The 19,677-nt window shown below is 40.5% G+C and overlaps 2 protein-coding genes across 3 annotated transcripts in view; both read left to right on the forward strand.

The window, feature by feature from the left end:
- The first annotated feature begins 3,843 nt into the window (after positions 1–3,843).
- LOC141805751 (peroxisomal acyl-coenzyme A oxidase 1-like) lies at positions 3,844–12,731 on the forward strand. 2 transcript variants are annotated; one of them, XM_074690944.1, is made up of 14 exons: positions 3,844–4,106; positions 4,726–4,885; positions 5,983–6,143; positions 6,366–6,473; positions 6,637–6,756; positions 6,839–6,954; positions 8,037–8,206; positions 8,928–9,090; positions 9,303–9,493; positions 11,047–11,214; positions 11,304–11,409; positions 11,503–11,646; positions 11,753–11,959; positions 12,201–12,731. In XM_074690944.1, exons 1-14 carry the CDS (start codon positions 3,998–4,000, stop codon positions 12,249–12,251), a joined length of 1,974 nt encoding a protein of 657 aa, XP_074547045.1. In that variant the 5' UTR covers positions 3,844–3,997; the 3' UTR covers positions 12,252–12,731. The 2 variants fall into 2 exon arrangements, with proteins under 2 accessions (XP_074547045.1, XP_074547052.1); XM_074690951.1 differs by lacking the exon at positions 3,844–4,106 and adding an exon at positions 4,306–4,329.
- A 433-nt stretch (positions 12,732–13,164) lies between these two features.
- The window catches only part of LOC141808532 (inactive rhomboid protein 2-like), a 50,284-nt gene continuing 43,771 nt past the window's right edge, over positions 13,165–19,677 (forward strand). Inside the window, exon 1 of the mRNA XM_074695179.1 lies at positions 13,165–13,288. The gene's annotated coding sequence lies outside the window, so the exon portion shown is untranslated. The remainder of the gene's footprint in view (positions 13,289–19,677) is intronic.

The raw sequence follows: 19,677 nt of genomic DNA on the forward strand, positions 1-19,677 counted from the left end.
ATAAATAAAAACTTAACAATAATCGGTGTTCATTGTGTTTATCTGGTTCGATCTCGTGGTTACAAGAAAAAAAACTTAAGCATTGTAGAACCCCACAACGTAATAATGACCCATAATGTAATAAATTTGGCCTTTTTAAAATGTAATAACGTGATAACTGACCGATAACATAATCAAAGTCCTGAACCTATAACATAATAACTTTCACTGGATTTTGTCAATAATTAAATTCATAATTATCAAAAAATTATATAGTTATAACTCTCTCTTTTTAAAGGGCTGCTGGATGCAGCAGTGGTCTTTAAGAGCTGTTTGCATAAGACAAGGTGATGTGTTTTTCAGTGTAGAAAGTAATTTGAGTTACATTTTTTTAAAATTTTAAATGTAAGAAAAGGAAACGGTAACCCTCATTATTTTTGTGCTCAGGTTAAATATGTTCAATTCTATTGTTCTATTGTTCAGCTCAGGATCTAAAGTTGTTGAGACCAGAACTCAATTTTGTTATTTATTGTTTAATTTTACTTTGAAGAACACAAGCCATAACAAATAAAGTAGATTTAAGGAACAACTGTTATAAAGTTTTAATAAAGATTGCATTTTTCATGACAGAAATTAGTAGTTTTTTGAGGCACTAACTGATATGCTATATGCTGTTACGGTCAGTTATTATGTTATTTTCCTATAGTATTGTCAAAAAAGGCAAATGTATTACACTCTTGGCTGGTTATTAAATTATCTGCTCAGTTATTACATTTCCAAAGTTTTTTTTTTTTTTTGCATCAGGCCCATAACATAATAACCGGCCAATAACGTAAGTTATTGCGTTACTGGTCAAAAGTTATTAAATTGTAGGTTCAGGATTTGGATTACATTATTGGTCAGTTATAACGTTATGGGTCTATAACATTATCAAAGGGCCAAATTTATTACAATATGGGTCGTTATTACGTTATGGGTCATTATTACGTTATGGGCTTCTACAAGCATGGAGGAAAATAAAAAAAAATTCACATTTCTCGCTCTACATGACAACAAATTAAAACAAAAAACCTCATCACTTTGCATCCTGGAAAAAGTTGTCTCGATCAAAGTCAAAACGAAGATCTGCTCTTCAATACAAATTAGCATTTTACTAGCAAAATTGAGATCCGCGCAGGCACACTGCATTTGCCCGCGCGCGAGCTTTCACAATGCTGTGGCCCGCGAAGCTTTCTCTTATGCGAGTGGGCGGGCCCAGTGTCGTCATCGTATCCCCTGATGTGATTGGCTACGGCCCTCGTGTAATATGATTGGCTATGTTTTTTGGCTGGAGAAAGTAAACAAGAAAGAGCAGTGAAACGTTAAATTCTCGTCGAAAATTCTAGAGGCTTGGCGATGGCTGTTCCATGGTTAAAACGCCTCACGTAAGTTATTTGATTTCACCAGTTTCCTCATGGAAACCTGCCTTTGTAATTTGCTAAAAACTATAAAAGAAACGATCTGAATTATTAGCCTGTACAGGCACACATTTTTAAAAGTCACGATCTTAATCACTGACGATGGTACAAGCTTATAGTTCAGATTCAATTCTTTCTCCGGCCAAAAGACCATAGCCAATCATATGAGCCAATCATATGAGTCAATCACAGGGGGGATACAATGGCTAAGATGAAGCGGCAACCTCCGGCCTAATAATAAGACAATGCGGAAGTGCCAAAACCTGCTGTTTCCCCAGTGTCCGCTTGAGGCTGGCTCTGAAAGTACCATAAATCACATACACACCAGGCCAAAAAAGCTGTTTTCAAAGCAGAAATTAACCTATTTACTGCACAGTTCAAAAAAACGTCTCCTGTCTAAATCCATAATTTTGCTACTGGCACACACTGTGCCGCAGGTGAATTTCCTTCTAGCTCGACAGTTTGGAGATTAAGGCCTGAACCACACGTATATGGATATATTCCTAAACGCACATTTTTCTGTCTAATTGGGCCTCTAAACCACACGAACACGGCGATTTCACCCACATAAATGGACATTTTTAAAAACGGATTAAAAAGTGAAGAAATAAAAAAATATCCGGTTGAGTGGATCCGTGTAGCGGGGTTAAACAGAGCTGGTGTTGATGCGATGACGTCAAGCGCCTAGCAAAAAGTCACTGGCTGTTTTCCAAAGCCCAGGTACCTTGTCTTGCCTTGGTCTGATGTGGGCGTAGGTAGGCGTCCACATCATCAGTCGCTGCCCAAGTCCTGTTCCAATGTTCATGTCCTCTGGAGGCATATGTTGGTTAGCATGTGGCTAATTGACCAAGGATACACAGGTGTATCCTTCGCTGCCTTGCCATGGCGATATGTACCCCACACGCAACACATGAATCTACAAAAAAGGAAAAAAATGGAAGGAATAGAGGCACCAGAGAGAGACGCTCCAGCGGAGGCACGCGGTAAATTCCAATTCAAATGTAAGAAACAAAATATACCTCTGAAAATAACAACTTATGCCATGTCCAACACTTGACTCTTTTGTGTGACACTCGTGTAATTACTATAATTACCGAGGAAGCAGCACCTGCAGAATGTCAATGATGTGACAATAAAAAAGCAAAAAGCGTACAAAAGTGGCAAGCCATGACAATATTTGTAGCCGCTTGAGCATGCAGTTTACTCCCACGTTTGTATTTAACTTTCCAAACACTGTCCACAGTGCAACAAATGTTATGTGAGACAATGTAACTCCAATTACATAAACAGGAAAACTGTGACAGGAATCTGGTGGTAAAAAATATGCCTTTGTAGGCTGTTCCATTAGCATCTCCTTTTGAGCAGAGGCAGGACACTTGCCTTGGATTGGAAGGATGTGGCTTCGGAGGCACTGCCTTCCAAGGCAAGGCAAGGTACCTGGGCTGTGGGAAACAGCCACTGTGTTTGACTGCGCAGGCTCATAACGTTCTTCTTCTATGGTTTTCACATTTTGCTAACCTGCCACTTATTGGTCAGGCATGGCATTGCGATCGTTCTCAGTTTGGCCTCTTTGTATGGACAGAGATATTTCTGTGGTGTGGATGGAGATTTTTTTTTAAACGAGGACAAAGATATCCCATCAAAAAAATATCCATATAAGTGTGGTTCAGGCCTAAGATTGCGAGCTGGCTCAATGAGAGGCACAGCTCAGCTCAAGTGACTGTCAAACGCCCTGTAGCTGCACTTGAAGCCCCTGTCGTGTCCAATAAGGCCACGTTTGCCAATTTGCTTCAGAGGCCCGTTTCAGAAAGAAACTGGTGACATCGGGGAGCCTACGTCCATTAATCATACAGTCTATGCCGATCTTAGAATTCTGAGAATACTCATGTGTATGGCGGGATCGTACTGCCAAAATTCAAGAGCACATATACGACAGATGATTTTTTAATTACTATTTTGTCTGAGAAAAACCCAAATTTCTGGCCTTTTTTCTCAGAACTCTGGGATTAAAGTCAGAATCCTGAGATTATAGTTGAATTTGTGTGCTCTCGAATTTTGGCACTACGAAGCCGCCATACACAAGAGTCTTCTTTGAGACTTTATCCAGGAAGAGCACTACCAATTCCGGATAGCACTCACAGGGCCTTATCTGTATCTCATAGAGAGCTCAAGGCTTTAACTTTCACTTTGTGTGTGTGTGTGTGTGTGTGTGTGTGTGTGTGTGTGTGTGTGTGTGTGTGTGTGTGTGTGTGTGTGTGTGTGTTCTTTGAGGTAGGTTATTATGATTGAGAGGATATGATCAATATAACTTATCAGATATAAAGTTGAGATGTACTTTGAGCCAAAAAAAGGAGCTGGATTCAGTAACAAAGCTTATTGATTGACCTGATGTTCTTCAGGCCAAGAAACTCCCCGCTCACATGACTGGTTTAACTCCACCTCTCTGACCTTTATGAAGCTTCACCTAGAAGAGTCTGTGTGTGGTACTGGTCAGGTTGAGGCTGCTGAAGGTTCTGCTAAACATAGACAACAAACCTCTACAAGAAGCCCCACACCAAGCCATGAATCCTGATATTTTGAAAGAGCGGAGAAGTGCCACTTTTGACATCGAGAAACTGACCAACATTTTGGATGGGGGCCCAGAAAAGACAAAAAGGAGGCGGGAAATTGGTGAGTTAATCTCTTGATCTTCTCCTGCGACCTGACTCCTGTAGTTACTCTGATTTCTTTGTTGCTTCTTTGGTAATCAAGATTGTCTTGCATTGTTTTGATTATTTTTTGAGCTTAAAACAAATAGCCAATCAGAGATGAGGGGGGTCCGGAGCAGGTAGCCTTAAAGAGGCAGCAGCTAATATGGGCACATCGAACAGCAGTTTCCTAAAACACTAGAGAGGTATCTGTTTTTTGTTTTTTGTTTTTTGTTTTTTTTTTGCAATCAATCATCCAGAGCTACTACAGAGGCACAAAAGGGACAAATTAAAGCTTAAAAAGCACAACACCCCCTCTTTAAAACAGCTAGCTGAGCAGTTCTCTCGTTGCTTCTCAACTTTTGAGTTGTTATCAACTTTTTTTTGGTGTTAGCTTTGTCAACACATATGCATACTTTACTTGAGAAGGTGTTGATGGAATTAATGGAGAAGAAATGGGAATACATATTTAGATACTGTACCTTTATGTCCAGTACACTTTGATGGATTTGGGGCTTCGGTACAGGAGTTCACAATTTACAAAGGCTCAGTGAAGCATTCATCAGACATTTATTTACTAACTCCGATTCTCTCGTCTGCAGAGTCACTGGCTTTCAATGACCCAGAGTTTGATGGAGTGAATCCAAACTTCCTGTCTCGCAGCGAGCGCTACAGTGAGGCCATCAGGAAAAGTTCACGAATGATCCTGAAGCTCAGAGAGTACGGCATCACAGACCCTGAGGAGATCAACCTCTTTAAGCAGTATGTGGTGAAGTAGATCCAGAACTAAAAGTATTTTACTCACAACCAAAGGTCAGATATAAATCATGCAAATTAACATTCATGGTGCAACAGCAGATTAAGCATGTTGGTACTAAACTTTATGGAGGTTTCAAGGAGTTTTTGAGAAGTACCAAACAGCAGAATATAACACAAGATGTATGGAAGGAGGAGAAGAAATTCAGGCAACCCAATCAAACACAAAAATCAACAATGAAAACACAGAGCAGAGGAGAGGAGAAGGTGCAACCTTGGAAAAAAAGAAAAAACTTGATTTCTAAAAATGGGCAGTTATTACTAAAAAATTTTTTTAAATTGAGTAAACTAACAGGTAACTATAAATACATTTGAGCACAGAAAAAATATTTCTCAGTAAATTATGCCAATCAAAAGGAGTCTGAAACTTCACACAAATGGGATCATCAGTAGAAAAAGACAGTGTAAACCTCTTTATGATTAATGCAGATTACAAAGTTGAAGTTTTGAGATTTAAAGAATAGAAATGGCATCTTGAGTTTAGAGAATGCCAGCTCAGTTTATCAGTGCTGTGCAAAGTAAAAACATCCAAATATAAATCTGCAGAGCATGTTGAAAATCTCAGTACCAGAGAGTGAAACTCGTTCAGAAAGTACCAGATGTTTATGACTGAAAGGCGCAGGCTAGCTTGGTAAGCTAGCTGTTGTTTGGTAAAACTGCTCTTTATCTTCATGTTGTTGAATTAATGTTAACTTTAAGCTTCAAAGTCTGAGACAGGGAGCTCTGGGTGTTCCTTCTATGTCAACAGCTGTGTTTAATGTTCTTGGTACAAGTTGTCCAAGTTGTGCACACACATATTAAATTTGGTCCTTTGGTCTAAATTGTGTTGATGTTTTTTTTTCTGTGAGGATCACATGCACTGAGACCATGAGCTCACCATGAAAAAATACTGATGCGAAAATTTTACTTTTGTGCACTTGCTAGTTTTTGCCCAGCAGGGGGCCAGTGTCTCAGAATATCCCACAGGTGTCTTTAAACTTCCCCATCTTTGCCCTTTCTGCATCACCACCTTTCTTCTTCTTCCCCTGTGCTGCGTGTCCCAGCTGTGTGCACCCGGACAGGCCGGAGCCCCTGGATCTCCACATGGCGATGTTCCTGCCCACACTGCGCAACCAGGCCACTCCTGAGCAGATGGATCGCTTCTACACGCCGGCCTGGAACCTTGAGATCATCGGCACCTACGCTCAGACTGAGATGGGCCACGGTAAAATGATCCAGAGTCCAAACTATCAGGGCCTGTTTAGGTCTGTGAGAAAATCAGGGACCTCTTCGTATGTTTGACCTAATTTGCTTGTGATTTCTCCAAATATCACATAGACTTAGTTTCACCACAAAAACATCTGGATTTTTTAGTTGTTGTGCTTTAGTTGAGTAGTTCTGTACTTCTTCTTTGTGTGTTGGGCTTTGATTTGACGTTTCTCTGAAGGCACCCACCTCAGGGGTCTGGAGACCACCGCCACATATGACCCAGCCACACAGGAGTTTGTCCTCAACAGTCCCACAATCAGCTCCATCAAATGGTGGCCTGGAGGACGTGAGTACACAGAAACTGTTGAGACTCTGCTGTGTTTGGAGGTCCAATCACAGACTGCTTGTTCTAGTTTAAGAGTCATTTTGTAGCCTGGAAGTCACCTGATATCTGAAACTTAACACTCACACACACTGGTGTTAATCCTCTGACTCTTTCTCTCTCCTAGTTGGAAAAACCTCTAACCATGCCATCGTTCTGGCTCAGCTTTACACTCAGGGAAACTGCCACGGTCTGCATGCCTTCATTGTACTGCTCCGGGACATGAAGACACATATTCCCCTGCCAGGTGAGCACCACCCCTGAAGTCTTGCTTTCGTTAACTTCATGTTTCCACCATTGTCTCTCATTTCTGTGTGTCTCTCTTTCAGGTGTTGTGGTTGGAGATATCGGCCCAAAGTTTGGTTTTAATGAAGTGGACAATGGTTACCTGAAACTGGAGAACATAAGAATCCCACGTGAGAACATGCTGATGAAATTCGCCAAGGTGAGGCGTCATTATTTGATTTGTTAGAACTCTGAGGTCTGATTGATTTTATACCTCCAGAGAGTTTTTCATGGGTTATTTCTTAAATTCACAGTGCTGTTTTTTATGACTTTTTAAGAGCTAACAAGACCGTCAATAACAAGACTTTTAAAGTTCAGTGTTTCATTTTTATGTACACCCTCACAGAGGTGGATGGATGGATATCATATGAGATGATTTACACCTACAGAGCTGTTTTGAAGAAATAATTCACAAAGTGAAACATTTTTCACCTCTAAAAGAGAGTATGGTGGGATTTTAAATCAAACAACACTCATGTACAGGAGTGAGTGATCCGAAATATTTATGCCCAAATCATGACCAATCAATCAATCAGTCTTTATTTGTATAGCGCCAAATCATAACAAACGTTATCACAGGACACTTTCCAGAAACAGTAACAGGTCCCATTCATGTTGATTCAATTTTATTTACAAAAACCCAACATCAAGACAAGGAGTCTTATCTCATCTTAACCCACCATGAGTACAGGACTTTGCAGCATTTAGCAAGTTACAATGGCAAGGAAAAACTTCCCTTTAATGGGCAGAAACCTCGGACAGAACCAGACTCGATCAGGATCTCATTTTATAATTTCTCTCATATTTATGTTCTACACTTTTTTTTGTTAGTCACTGTAACTGCCTATTTTAACTCAAAAAAGAAAACAAAGAGGCTTGCTTCCATAAAATTACTGAAAAAGTCTAAATTAGTTAATAGAAAGTTGAAATCATTAGATACTGTGTAAAAGTTATGAGATTCAAAATTCTAAAATTCTAATATCAAAAATCAGAAATGAAACAAATTGTGATGAATGCAAGATTCTAAATTAAAATTTTGAGATAGAACTTTAAAATTACAGAATCAACCCTACTTCTTCATGTACACAACAGACTCAGTAAAGAAGTTTGTCAGTAAAGAAGCTGCTTTTTCTATACAGGAGCTTTAAGTCAACACAAACAGTTCCTTACAGGAGCTTTAAGTAGCTGAGTCAAACACATTCATCCTGGACTCTTGTTGTAATACCTCTGTTTATCCACAAGGTGGAGCCAGATGGAACCTATGTGAAGCCTCCACGTGCTAAGCTAACTTATGGCACCATGGTGTTCATGCGCTCCTGGATTGTTGGCGGGTCATCTCAGGCTCTCTCAAGGGCCTGCACCATCGCCATTCGCTACAGCGCTGTACGCCACCAGTCTGAAACACGACCAGGGTCAGTCAGAACATGGATGAGCACTAAGCTCATCTAATTCTCAAAATAACGCTGCTTTCTGATTTCTGCACATTTGACCTCTGGGCATATTCTCTGGACCATTGGTTCCTAAAGTGGGCTTCTGGACCCCCTGGAGGCTCTGAAAGACTAATAGGGAGTTCACAAAGTGCCCTCAAAAGTAGAAAAAAAAACCTATTTAAAATTGCAGATTTTATCCATTATTGTAAAAATATAAACAAAGATAAGAGTTATTCGTTAATAAAACCATGCAAAAAGAATTTTAAATAGGTTATATCTCAATATCTCAATTGTTGAAAAAACCTACAAGGTAACAAAGTGAGGATAAAGATGGTTTCAGTGGTGGAAATTAATTTAGGAAACACATCAATATGAGCACAAAAGTAGTCTAAATTTATACAGATCAGCTAAATTTGGTGGGAGCTTAATTTGTTTGTTTGTCTCTTTTTGAATTGACCTTTTCATGAATTCTCACTGCAGGAGGTACCAAACTCTCCGCTATCTTTCTGACATTTTAAGGCTGCAGGATGATTCCAACTTTACTCCAAATATGGAGGAATTCATAGAAAGACACTTTTGCTCAGAATGCTCAGAGAATTTAGATATTCAGTTTGCTCAAGCCTTAAATATAAGTTAAAAGGAATGAAAGTCGGGTTCAAAATAAATCATAACCCATAACCCCATATGTGTGTCTGTCGTTTAGAGAACCAGAGCCCCAGATCCTGGACTATCAGACCCAGCAGTACAAGCTGTTCCCCCTGCTGGCGATGGCCTATGCTTTCCATTTTGTCGGCCAGTACATGAAGCAGACATACCTGCGCATCACTGGAGACATCACAAAGGGGGACTTTGATGAACTGCCTGAGGTGTTGACTGGACACACTTATTGATAGCTCGTTCAGCTGACTGGATTATTGGTTTGAAATGAGATCATTATTTCAACAGGGAAATAAAAAATACATATTCCTGAGTAGAGTAAAGCAGGCTTTTGCTCAGAGTTTTCTCTCTGTGGTCATGTTTTTAGTTCAGCTTCTAACAAATGAAAACTTGATTTAATCTGTGTCTCCTCTCGTCGCAGCTCCATGCCCTGTCTGCAGGTCTAAAGGCCTTCACAACGTGGGCGGTCAGCTCCGCCGTCGAGGTGTGCCGCATGGCGTGTGGAGGGCACGGCTACTCCTGCAGCAGCGCCTTCCCGGACATCTACGTCCGCTTTACGCCTTCGTGCACCTACGAGGGAGAAAACACAGTGATGATGCTGCAGACTGCGAGGTAACTCCTCACACAGGAATGTCTGACCACAAAGGAGATGAGTCATCACAAGAAGTTCAGTCCTCTCAGGTCTCCACCTTTTTCTGACACCATCACGTACCAGAGATCACAGGGTTACACTTGTGATGTACGGTCATGGGAGGAATGTTCCTACCTTGCTTTATTTGAAGCTAAAACATTAATTTCAGCCAAACATCAGGTATCTTTGCTTTGAGGCAGGCTGAGCACTGAGTGAGGAAATTATGTTATATTAAATCAAGGACACCTCAGAGAGGCTAAACAGTTAGCTCTGGGTACTTCACTGCAGGTAATTAACCAGTTTACTGCAGGTTGTGCTGATACTTCATACACTACATGGTGTCTAACAACCCCATCAACTAAAACAGAGCGAGAAGAAGACTCTGAAGCAAGATGTTACAAAGAAGTCAAGCAGGCCAGAGCCAGGAAAGGGGGTCTCACCAGATTAGGCTGTCTGCTTTACACACCCTGTCTGTTAAATGAATATTTTATTTTACTTCATTTTAGTTTATTTCATTTTCCAATTATTTTTTTGAGTGATGAAAGAAAAGAAGAGACTGATGCGAACAAAAAACAATAATAAAGACAGTTGGAAATGTGCTCGGGGTACACGCAAATTTCAACGAAATATTGTTTCCACCAGGTAATAAATAAATAAATAAATAAATAAATAAATAAGAAAGACATGCCCTTAAAACAAATAATAAAATAATAGTAAACTTCCCTTAATGAAAAACAAAACAAGAAAATAGGCAGACATGTATGTCCGTTTCTGTCGGATTAAAAAAAGAAAAACAAAGGAAAGGAAATGAAAGTGGGAAAACAAGGGTGCTGCATAAAAGCCCATTTCTGCCAGGTAAAAAAAAGAATAAAAAGAGTCTTGACTTAAAAATGAAAAAAAAAAAAAAAACAAGAAATAAACCCAAAAGGGAAAGGAAATAAAGGGAAAATGCATGGAACCTGTTTCTGCCAGGTAAAAAATGGTTTAAAAAAAAGGTAGATGTTTCCCAAATTAAAAAAAGAAAAAAGAAAAAAAGGGAAACACAGAGACTTGAGAAAGCACATTTTTGCTTTTTGTAGAAAAAATAAGAGACTTGATTTTAAAAAAAAAAACAAAAAAAAGGGAAAAGAATCAGAGGAAGATGTATGGAAGCCTGTTTCTGCCAGGTTAAAAAAAGGAGGGGATAGGAGGACTTACCCCACAACAACAACAAAAAAAAAGAATTAAAAAGACTTGTGCAAGGACAAAAAGGAGAAAAAGCAAAGGAAAAAAAATCCAGCATGTTTAGTTTAAAGTTATTTCATCATGAGTTTTGAACAAAGCCACATGCAGTTCAAAATTTATCATCAGGACCAGACATGCAAGTGTCAGATGATTATTTTTTCCTGGCAAAAATCAGCTTCCATTCATTTTGATGCGAACAGAATTTTTTTTTCCATAATTTCAAAATTCAAAATCAATCTTTTTTTCATCAACCATGTCAGCCTTAAATCCTCCTAGCTGTACCCTCTTTACTTTCGTTTTGTCCCCGTAGACACCTGATGAAGAGCTACAGGCAGGCAGAGGCAGGCCAGCAGCTGAGCGGCATCGTGTCCTACCTGAATGACAAGGTCCAGCCTCAGCCCGTCACTGCCAGACCAACCGTGGTTGACATCAACGACCTGGCCAGCCTGGTGGAGGTCTACAAACTACGAGCTGCCAAGTGACTGACTTGACTGATTTCTCTTGTTTCACAAAGGTCTAGCTCTCTTTTTTGTTAAAAAAGATCATAGTTGATGTGTGTGTTTGTAGCCTGGTGGAGCTAGCAGCTAAGAGCATCCAGCAGGAGCTGCAGCACAGGAGGAGCCAGGAGGACGCCTGGAACAACAGCGCCATCGACTTGGTCAGAGCCTCAGACGTAAGTTCAGTCCGGTCTGTGTGAGGACGCTTTAAGACGCCATCAAATCAGTCCAAAGTTTGTGAACCTGTCCCTCTGGTTTTGTGTCTCCAGGCCCACTGTCACTACGTTGTTGTGAAGCTCTTCACTGACAAGCTGCGTGATATCAGTGACACAGGTGTGCACTCAGTGATGTCCACGTTGGCCCTGCTTTACGCTCTGCAGGGCATCACCAAAAACTCTGGAGACTTCCTCCAGGTCAGGGGAGCAGCAATTAAGTCCTCAGTCAGCTGTTTGTCTTTGATCAGGTGTTTCTACCTGTTTTATTTGTGTTGAAGTGGTTTTTCTGTGTGAACTGTTTCAGGCTGGACTGCTCAGCGTGCCCCAGGTTCTTCAGACCTCAGTTCGTATCAAGGAGCTGCTGGCTCAGCTGAGGCCCGACGCAGTGGCTCTGGGCGATGCCTTTGACCACAACGACAAGAAGCTAAATTCAGTCCTGGGACGATACGACGGGAACGTCTACGAGAACATGTTTGAGTGGGCTCGCAGTTCCCCGCTGAACGCCACAGAGGTCAGAGTTACATGGGAAAGATTTTAGAGATGTTGATCTATCTGTAAGGAAGGAATTTAAGAGCTGGGAGACATTTATTATGTTAAGTCTTGTTATTCAAAATTCTAAAACAACAAAGTTTACTTTAAAAGGAGGAAACTTTGGGACTTCAAACACTGGTTTTTATTTTTTTAATTCATAAAAAGCAAAGGTTGGAGATTTTACCCTTGCTAATGCCCCATACTTTTTCTTTCTTCCCCAGGTCCATGAGTCCTTCCACAAGTACCTGAAGCCTCTGCGCTCCAAACTGTGAGCTGACCACTGCACCTTGATTCCTGGCTGCGACCCTCCAACCCTGCTTCCATCGATCCTTATGATGCACTGAAACACATTATCCCAACAATGAAACTAAAACAATGCAGATTGAAATTGCAGGATTTTTTTTTTCATTGATTTTGTTGTCAGTATTAATATCCCTTTGTCTTATCTTCACTTGCTCCTGTGTGCTTGTATGCTCCACTGAGAGCCACTAGAGATGGAAATGCCTTTTCTGCTTTTCCTAACAAGAACAGAATGTTACTATGAAGGTTATATAACACTGGATCATTTTATCTTTGGAACAGGCCAACTCTCCCAGACTGTAAAGACCAACGTGTAATCTAGAAACAGTGTGCAGTTTGTTGTAGCTTTCATCAGACAAGAATTCAGTCTGCTGATGGTATCTGATGATAGCACAAAGAGGGTAAAGTTTCAGACTGCTGCTGGATCTCATCTTTACCTGGAAAACCCCTGAGCCGCAGAATCAAATGAATTACATTACATTTTTTGTGGTTTGGCTGACTTAATTAACAGCCAAGGTGTAGTTTGTAAGACATGTAAAATAATTGAGAGAATATATTATATTTTTAAGTAAAATGAATTAGTGTGTACTTTTTAGGTCGGTTTTTTGTTCTCTGCATTTGTTGTTAAAAATGTTTTTTATTTTGCTGTCGTTCATTTTAATGGTTGTTGTTACTGTGTCCTGTGAATAAAATTGTTGAAAAAAATCACACTTTCTAGCGGTTGTTGATGTTTTTAGTACCATAGCGGCTCCCGTAGTTTCTGTGTTTCTCCCACGCGGTCAGGCTGGGAGGCCGGGCCGGGCCGCTGGTGGGCGGGGCTTCATGTTGGCTCGTGGGATGACTCGCTCCGCTAGCCCCGCCCCCTGCTCCTCCGTGGAGCTGCATGATGTTGGGAAGGAAGAAAAGGGAAGTAGTGGCAGCTCACTGGTGGACAGTAGCGGACAGTAATGTTTCATATCGGATAAAAAACCTCTCCTCACATATAAAAACGCAGTTATTTCTTCCTCAGGTGAGTTTTATTTATCTTTTAATACATTTTAATTACCGTAGAAGCGATAGAAGTGCTAAAAGTTAACGTTAACTCCAAAATGTTAGTACCAACGGCTATTATCGACCATTCAACAGGAAAGCGGAAATTAAATACTTATGATACAAGCAGCATTCATTCTTCTAAGCTTCAATAAACGAATTCTTGATAAAAAAAAAAGTGAAATCTAGTTAAATTCATTTTTAAAAAGTAGCTTACGACGTCGGTGTTCATGTAAGGTGAATGAGCCGCTCAAAGCATGCCTCGACAAGCCCTTTGTTGCTCTACCCGCTCTGACAAATACCAATAATCATCTCAAATTTCCTCCTCTAATCCCTCTGAGTTAAATGCAGTGCTGACTTAATTCATTTGTCGTTGAATTTATTGTATTTGGTAACTCTAGAGTGAGTGGGAGGGAGGTTTCACACATACTGGTATAATTGTGTCTTTAACTAGTAATGAAATCAGTGGGCTACAGTTGACTAACTGCTGAGACAAGAAAGGTTTCAGTTCTGCTGAACTTTTCACATGTATTCACTTCAGAAAGGGCAAAAATAAACATTACCCGTGTGAAAAATTGCTGCAGGCACAACATACAGTGATACTGTTGCAAGTGTAGCTTTCACCTCTTCAACTTCTCTGGTGAAAAATATGTAAAAGAATACTCCATATGAAGGAAAAATATGTAAACCCTCGTATTTTCCTGTATTTCTGCTGAAATCGGTCATAAAATGTGTTTTGATCTTCAGACAAGTCACAATAATAGGCAGACATAGTTTGGTGATTTCACGTTTTTTATTGAGCACACCATGTTTATTCACACAGCAAGGTGGAATAAGTATGCGAACCCTCTGCTAACAACTTCTCTCAAAACTATGTGGACTCAGGAGTCAGCCAACCTGGAGTCAGAGATTGGAGGTGTTGGTTGAAGCTGCCACAGTTACAGTGAAAGCTACGGTGGCCGGTGGGTGTTAGATGATTTGCAAAAGTCGCAACATGAATGCAAACACAAGCAAAACAGAAGTACAGCCATAACAGGGGTTAAAAGGTTAGTTATCCTGACGGACTCAGAAAAGTTGCAAAAGTAGGGATGGGTACCGAATCAGGTACTTTTATAGGTACCAAGTACCGATTCATCTAAAATCAAAAGGTACCATGTTTAGGTACCTAAATGCATCTTTTAGTGACTGTGAGGGCATGGATGAGAAGACAATTTTCCATGGTGGACATGAACACAGCATTTTAAGGTTATATACTGAAGAATAAGAATGTTAAGTTGATTTTTTTTACATTTTATTATCAAACAAATTGATATTTTTTACCACATAAGCACAAAAAAAGTACAGAAAATTGGTACCGTTGAGTACCGTTGAGTACCAATACTGATTGCCAGGTACCGAGCATCGGTACCATATAGTTTCAAATGTGAAAGCTACCCATCCCTATGCAAAAGTAAAATAGTTTATGTACCAGAAAAATACATCATCTTACATTTAGCTTTATACATCAGTAACTTAAGCATCAAAGCTATATTTATCATGGCTGGGTACAAAAGAAAATAATCATTTGCTTACTTTCACAACTTTTCTGTCCGTTGGACAAACTGCCCTCTTAACTTCTGATGTGGCTGCACTTCTATGGTGTTGTGGTGTTAGCATTTGGGTTGTGGCTTTTGCATTCATGTTGTGGCTTTTGCATTCATTATTGTGTAGGGATGGGTACCTTTCACATATGAAACGATACGGTACAGATGCCCTGTACCTGGCAATCGGTACCGGTACTCAATGATACCAGTTTTCTGTACTTTTTTGTGCTTATTCGGTAAAAAATATCAATTTGTTTAATTATATATATTTTTTGTTTTTCCATTTGAAATATTTATACTTTAATATATAACCTTGTAATGCTGTGTTCATGTCCAGCATGGAAAATCACCTACTCTTCCACTCCCTCATAGTCACAAGGGTGTGTTTAGGTACCTAAACATGGTACCTTTTGATTTTTTGTGAATCGGTACCCGATACTTTGACAAATTCCAGTCGGTACCTAAAAAAGTACCTATTTAGGTACCCATCCCTAATGTTGTGGCTGTTGCATTTGTGTTGTTGCTTTTGCACATCAGATGACACCTACTGGCCACCATAGAAAGCCACCTCTGTCCAAAAAAAATCATTACTGCACGTTTGAAGTTTGTGAAAGAGTACCTGGATGTTCCACAGCACTACTGGCAAAATATTCTATGCACAGGTGAAACCAACATTAAGTTTTTGAAGAAACACAGAAAACCTACAATGAAAACATGGAGACACATAATTATTGGTGTGGTATTAATTCAAGCAGACTTTGTTTGTTGTTGTGACTTAGGTAAAGATCAGACCATAATGTATTCAGAAATCCAGGCTCTATAGAGTGAATTTTTACATTATTACTCAACAGTATGAATAGGGTAGGAATGTAGGTTAGTGTTACTCAGCATTGTTTACATTCCTTTGCTTACTACGTCTGTGTTGATTGAGGATAAGGTGAGTGAACTGTATTTTGCTGCTGGTTGCTGACATAAGGTGTGGTCAAAAATCACCATTGCAGTGATTCTTACAACTGTTTGTGTTTTCATACTGACCAGAATGAAAAATCACCATGAGTGGCAGTAATAACCATGAAACACATGCAAACAGAGTGGTTTCATGAATTATTCCACAGCTTGTTTAGCTAGCATTCACCTCTCATTGAACTTCTGCATGAGGCAATGATCCTTGAGTGTTACAAAAAAAGTGAAGTACATATAGATGGTGGGCTTGTGTTGTTTTCTATGCGACCGCATTAACAGCTGCTTTTGCATGGGCGAGCTGCTCTGTTGTTGTTTGCACCCCGGGGGCACCTGTCACCAAGTCAACGGACAGTGTCAGGGGAACTACAACCCAGCACAAATGAGAAAACAACAATCTGGGACCATAAGCATCATCAGAATCACAAAAGAGTCTTGTGTTTTACAGAGGAGGAATTTGTCTCTTTTAAACCTGGTTTTATATTTGTACACTGTTGATTTTCCCAAAGATGGAGCAGCCCTTCCTTCCCGGCAGCTCTCCTGAAACCTGTGAAGTGGTTTATAGATTGATTGTTCTTTTGATAGAAGTTCCACGTGTGGTTTCAGAGAGCTCCTCTGCTCTAAGATTTTACTTTCCCCATTATTACCCCTCATTAAAATCACACCGCATTCCATTTTGAAGTTGCAATCAAATCCTGTTATCACTCCCTTTCATGCCTTATCTTATCTGATGCTGTAGTTTCACCATGCCCACATAAACACAGAGCATTTTTCCTCAATAGCTTCTTGCCAGGCTGATATTTTTTCCTCACTTACATTCCAGCCATCGTTGACAGAGCGTGATACAAGATCCCAAAATATTTGAACTCACCGGAAATGCTTTCAAACTCATTAACCTTAAAAGGCTTTGCTCCCACTCTGCTACAAACCTCTCCCCTGTGCATCGAGCATGTCCCATGGATGATTTATCTGCTGTGGCTCAGAAACGGCTCATTGTGCTCTGTTTTTCATAAGAGATCCAGGAGAGGATGGACTGTCTTTGCTGGTGTTCTGTCTGGCACTGCTGTCACTTTGTGACAGTAAGTGAGAGTACACACTACTTTGTTTTCACAACTTTAACAGCCAAGCTGGCCGAGCTTACACAAGTTTTTCTGTTACAAAACGCTCAGCAGTTAGTTGTTTGTGTGGACACTGTGTAATGTCCACACATGTATGCAGACACTTGTTGCACCAGTGGCCTCACAGGGTTGCTGTACCTATTTTTGTCTGCATCTGCACACTTTATAGATGAGCTATGTAGGCCAAATTGTTTGAAACATAGCATAGCAGCTTGCATACCGTGCAGGTTTGGACATGCATGCTCTTGGAGAGTGTTGCAATATTTTAAACCGTGTCAGGAACGGTGAGGGTGAAGCCAGTGTGCTTTCACGCAGCGTACATTCACGGTGAACTCAGGTTACTGCCTTCTAACTGATCTGAAATGGAACTATTGATTTGTTTGAGGCACATGAGCGCTATAAGCCAAATATGGGTAAGGGGATATGTAAAGAGCCAAGGCTCTGTAGACTGTCTTCAGGAGACACTGTGGTTGGAAATGAAGAATGAGGAGGCAGCAGGGATTGTTGCTCGTACTCTTTGGAAGCACACAAATACGCACTCGTAAAACTCACACTCGCTCCTACCTACGCAGCTCCTGCTGGCACAAAGACTCGCAGCTCAGTCTTGATCACTGTTGTACCCCCCTCACACAGCAGACAGACCCCAGCAGACCCTGGTTTACTTTTTTTAAATGATCTGTATAAAGTTAATGTCATTTCAGCGCTGCTATCAAAGGCTTTGTTTGTCCTAAAAAGGTCTTGTTAAAACAGAGCACTCCTCTTTACGCTCAGGGCGCTCTGCCAGCTGGCCCAAGGCCCGAGTACTGTGCAGCTCCTGCACACTGAGTCCTTTATGGGCTTTCATTTACAGCATGCAACTTGTACAACAGATCACTTTGTTCAGATGCGCAGGCTTCATTAGGAAAACGCCGCTTGTCAGAAATTTGCTTTCATAACACCACCTCCTTTTGTTTGGGTAATGTCGGCACTTTTAGTTACAGTCTGATTTAATGAGAGACTGCATTTTTTAGAAGTCAAATCCAAAAAACTGTCACAGTGAGTTGCCAGCTCTTGTCATGCACAGCTTACAGTTACAGTTTAGGATTTATGTTTGTAAATTGCAGTGACACATTTTTGATGTAGGACGAACAAATCGGAGCAGATCTTTTCCACTCTCTTCTGAGATTTTCTGTGTTTACTACAACCATGTGTGCATATTATGTCATGAGAGGTGGTTAGTCTGCACATTTTGCTCAGCAGAGAGCTGATGTAACAAGATGAAAGCTAATTTCTGAGGCTCTACACTTTGACGGACAGGGAACTTTAACCTTAAACTTAACCTCAACATTAAGTCAGCATTTCCAATATGGCTCCCAATGATGATTTGCTCCAGAACACAGAATCAGAAATAGATAGGGGACCTCAAAGATACTATGTCCTTTGTTTATAAAGTCTATTTCTCTGACCTGAGTAACTGGTTGTGTCTTCAGTCACGTCCCCTGAACTTACTGTTTTTAGGGCACAAGTGCATTCACACTTAAGGTATGGAAAAATATTGTGCACTTTGATTTCTCAGCTGGCGCGCTCAAAATTGTCATAGTTGAGTGTAGAACACTAGACACCTCTCACACTTAAAGTGATACTCCGGGATGGAGCAAGTTGGGTCCTATCACAAGGTTTAAGGCAGAAATTACCCCTACAGCAGTGTTTTTGTGCAGCAGCAGCCCAGGGTGCTTGCATCAAACACCCCCTCCCTGCTCCTCTGCCGGTTTCCTCTGCACTCAGACTGGGCCATATTTTACTTGACCAAAAACACAAATCAACAGACTCCCACCAAAAAAATTTTGATATTGGTCTGCATTCACACTTTATTTAGAGAATTTTCAGCGTGTTACTCTCACACAAAAACACCTCTAAATAAGACTCTAGTTCTCATCGTGTCTCTTCGTCCTGGCAGACTACCTGCGTTCGTTTATTACTGGCACGCCACGCACGGACTGATACACTAAGTGGCGAGCGCCTCGTAGCCAGCTGTGGCTCTGCAGCGGAGGTAGCGCCGTTTCACGACACAATGAGAACTGGTACTAAAGTGAACTGTTCCGCTGAAATGTTCTTATTATGGATGTAAGTACTTAAAAATATCTTTTGGCAAGTATTGAAGATATTCAAATGAAAAGGTTTTGTAAAGCACTACTAAAACAACAGAAGAAAATTTTTCTTCAGGTTTTGGAGCCCATGCCAGTGAAAATACGGGTGGTCTGTAAATCTTTCGCTGCTGGCCCTTGGTGGTTTTGGGTCTTTCCTGGACTAATGCATGCCTAGTTTTAGTCTAAATGAGAAATGGATCATTATAAGCCTCCAACTAGTCATCCAATTGAACATCAGCAGAGGCGGTGTAGTTACATCACATGATCCCATTTTGTGTTTTGTGAGTAATGTTTGACAAATATGCTAATCTGCCTTAAATGTTGATGAGGCATTGACCTCACTGCTTAAAGTCAACCCATATTTTATCTGTTGGCAGGTTAACTCCCTAACACTTTTTGGTTTAGCACCTTAGCACCTAGTTATAAGACTACACCGAAAAACTTTTGTGACATCTGTTTATTGCAAATGTCAGAATTGGAAAATACAAGGTTTAAAAGTCTTGGTTTGGACATTCAGTGATGTGCTTTCGTGCGCTTTCGACCGGCAGCAGTACTCAACCAGTGACCACAACCTACGGGATG

The sequence above is a fragment of the Halichoeres trimaculatus genome, unplaced genomic scaffold (genome assembly GCF_033239565.1).
Source record: "Halichoeres trimaculatus isolate MK-OKI-2021-1 unplaced genomic scaffold, fHalTri1.1 fHalTri1_scaffold_2, whole genome shotgun sequence".
In the NCBI taxonomy this organism is placed as follows: Eukaryota; Metazoa; Chordata; class Actinopteri; order Labriformes; family Labridae; genus Halichoeres; species Halichoeres trimaculatus.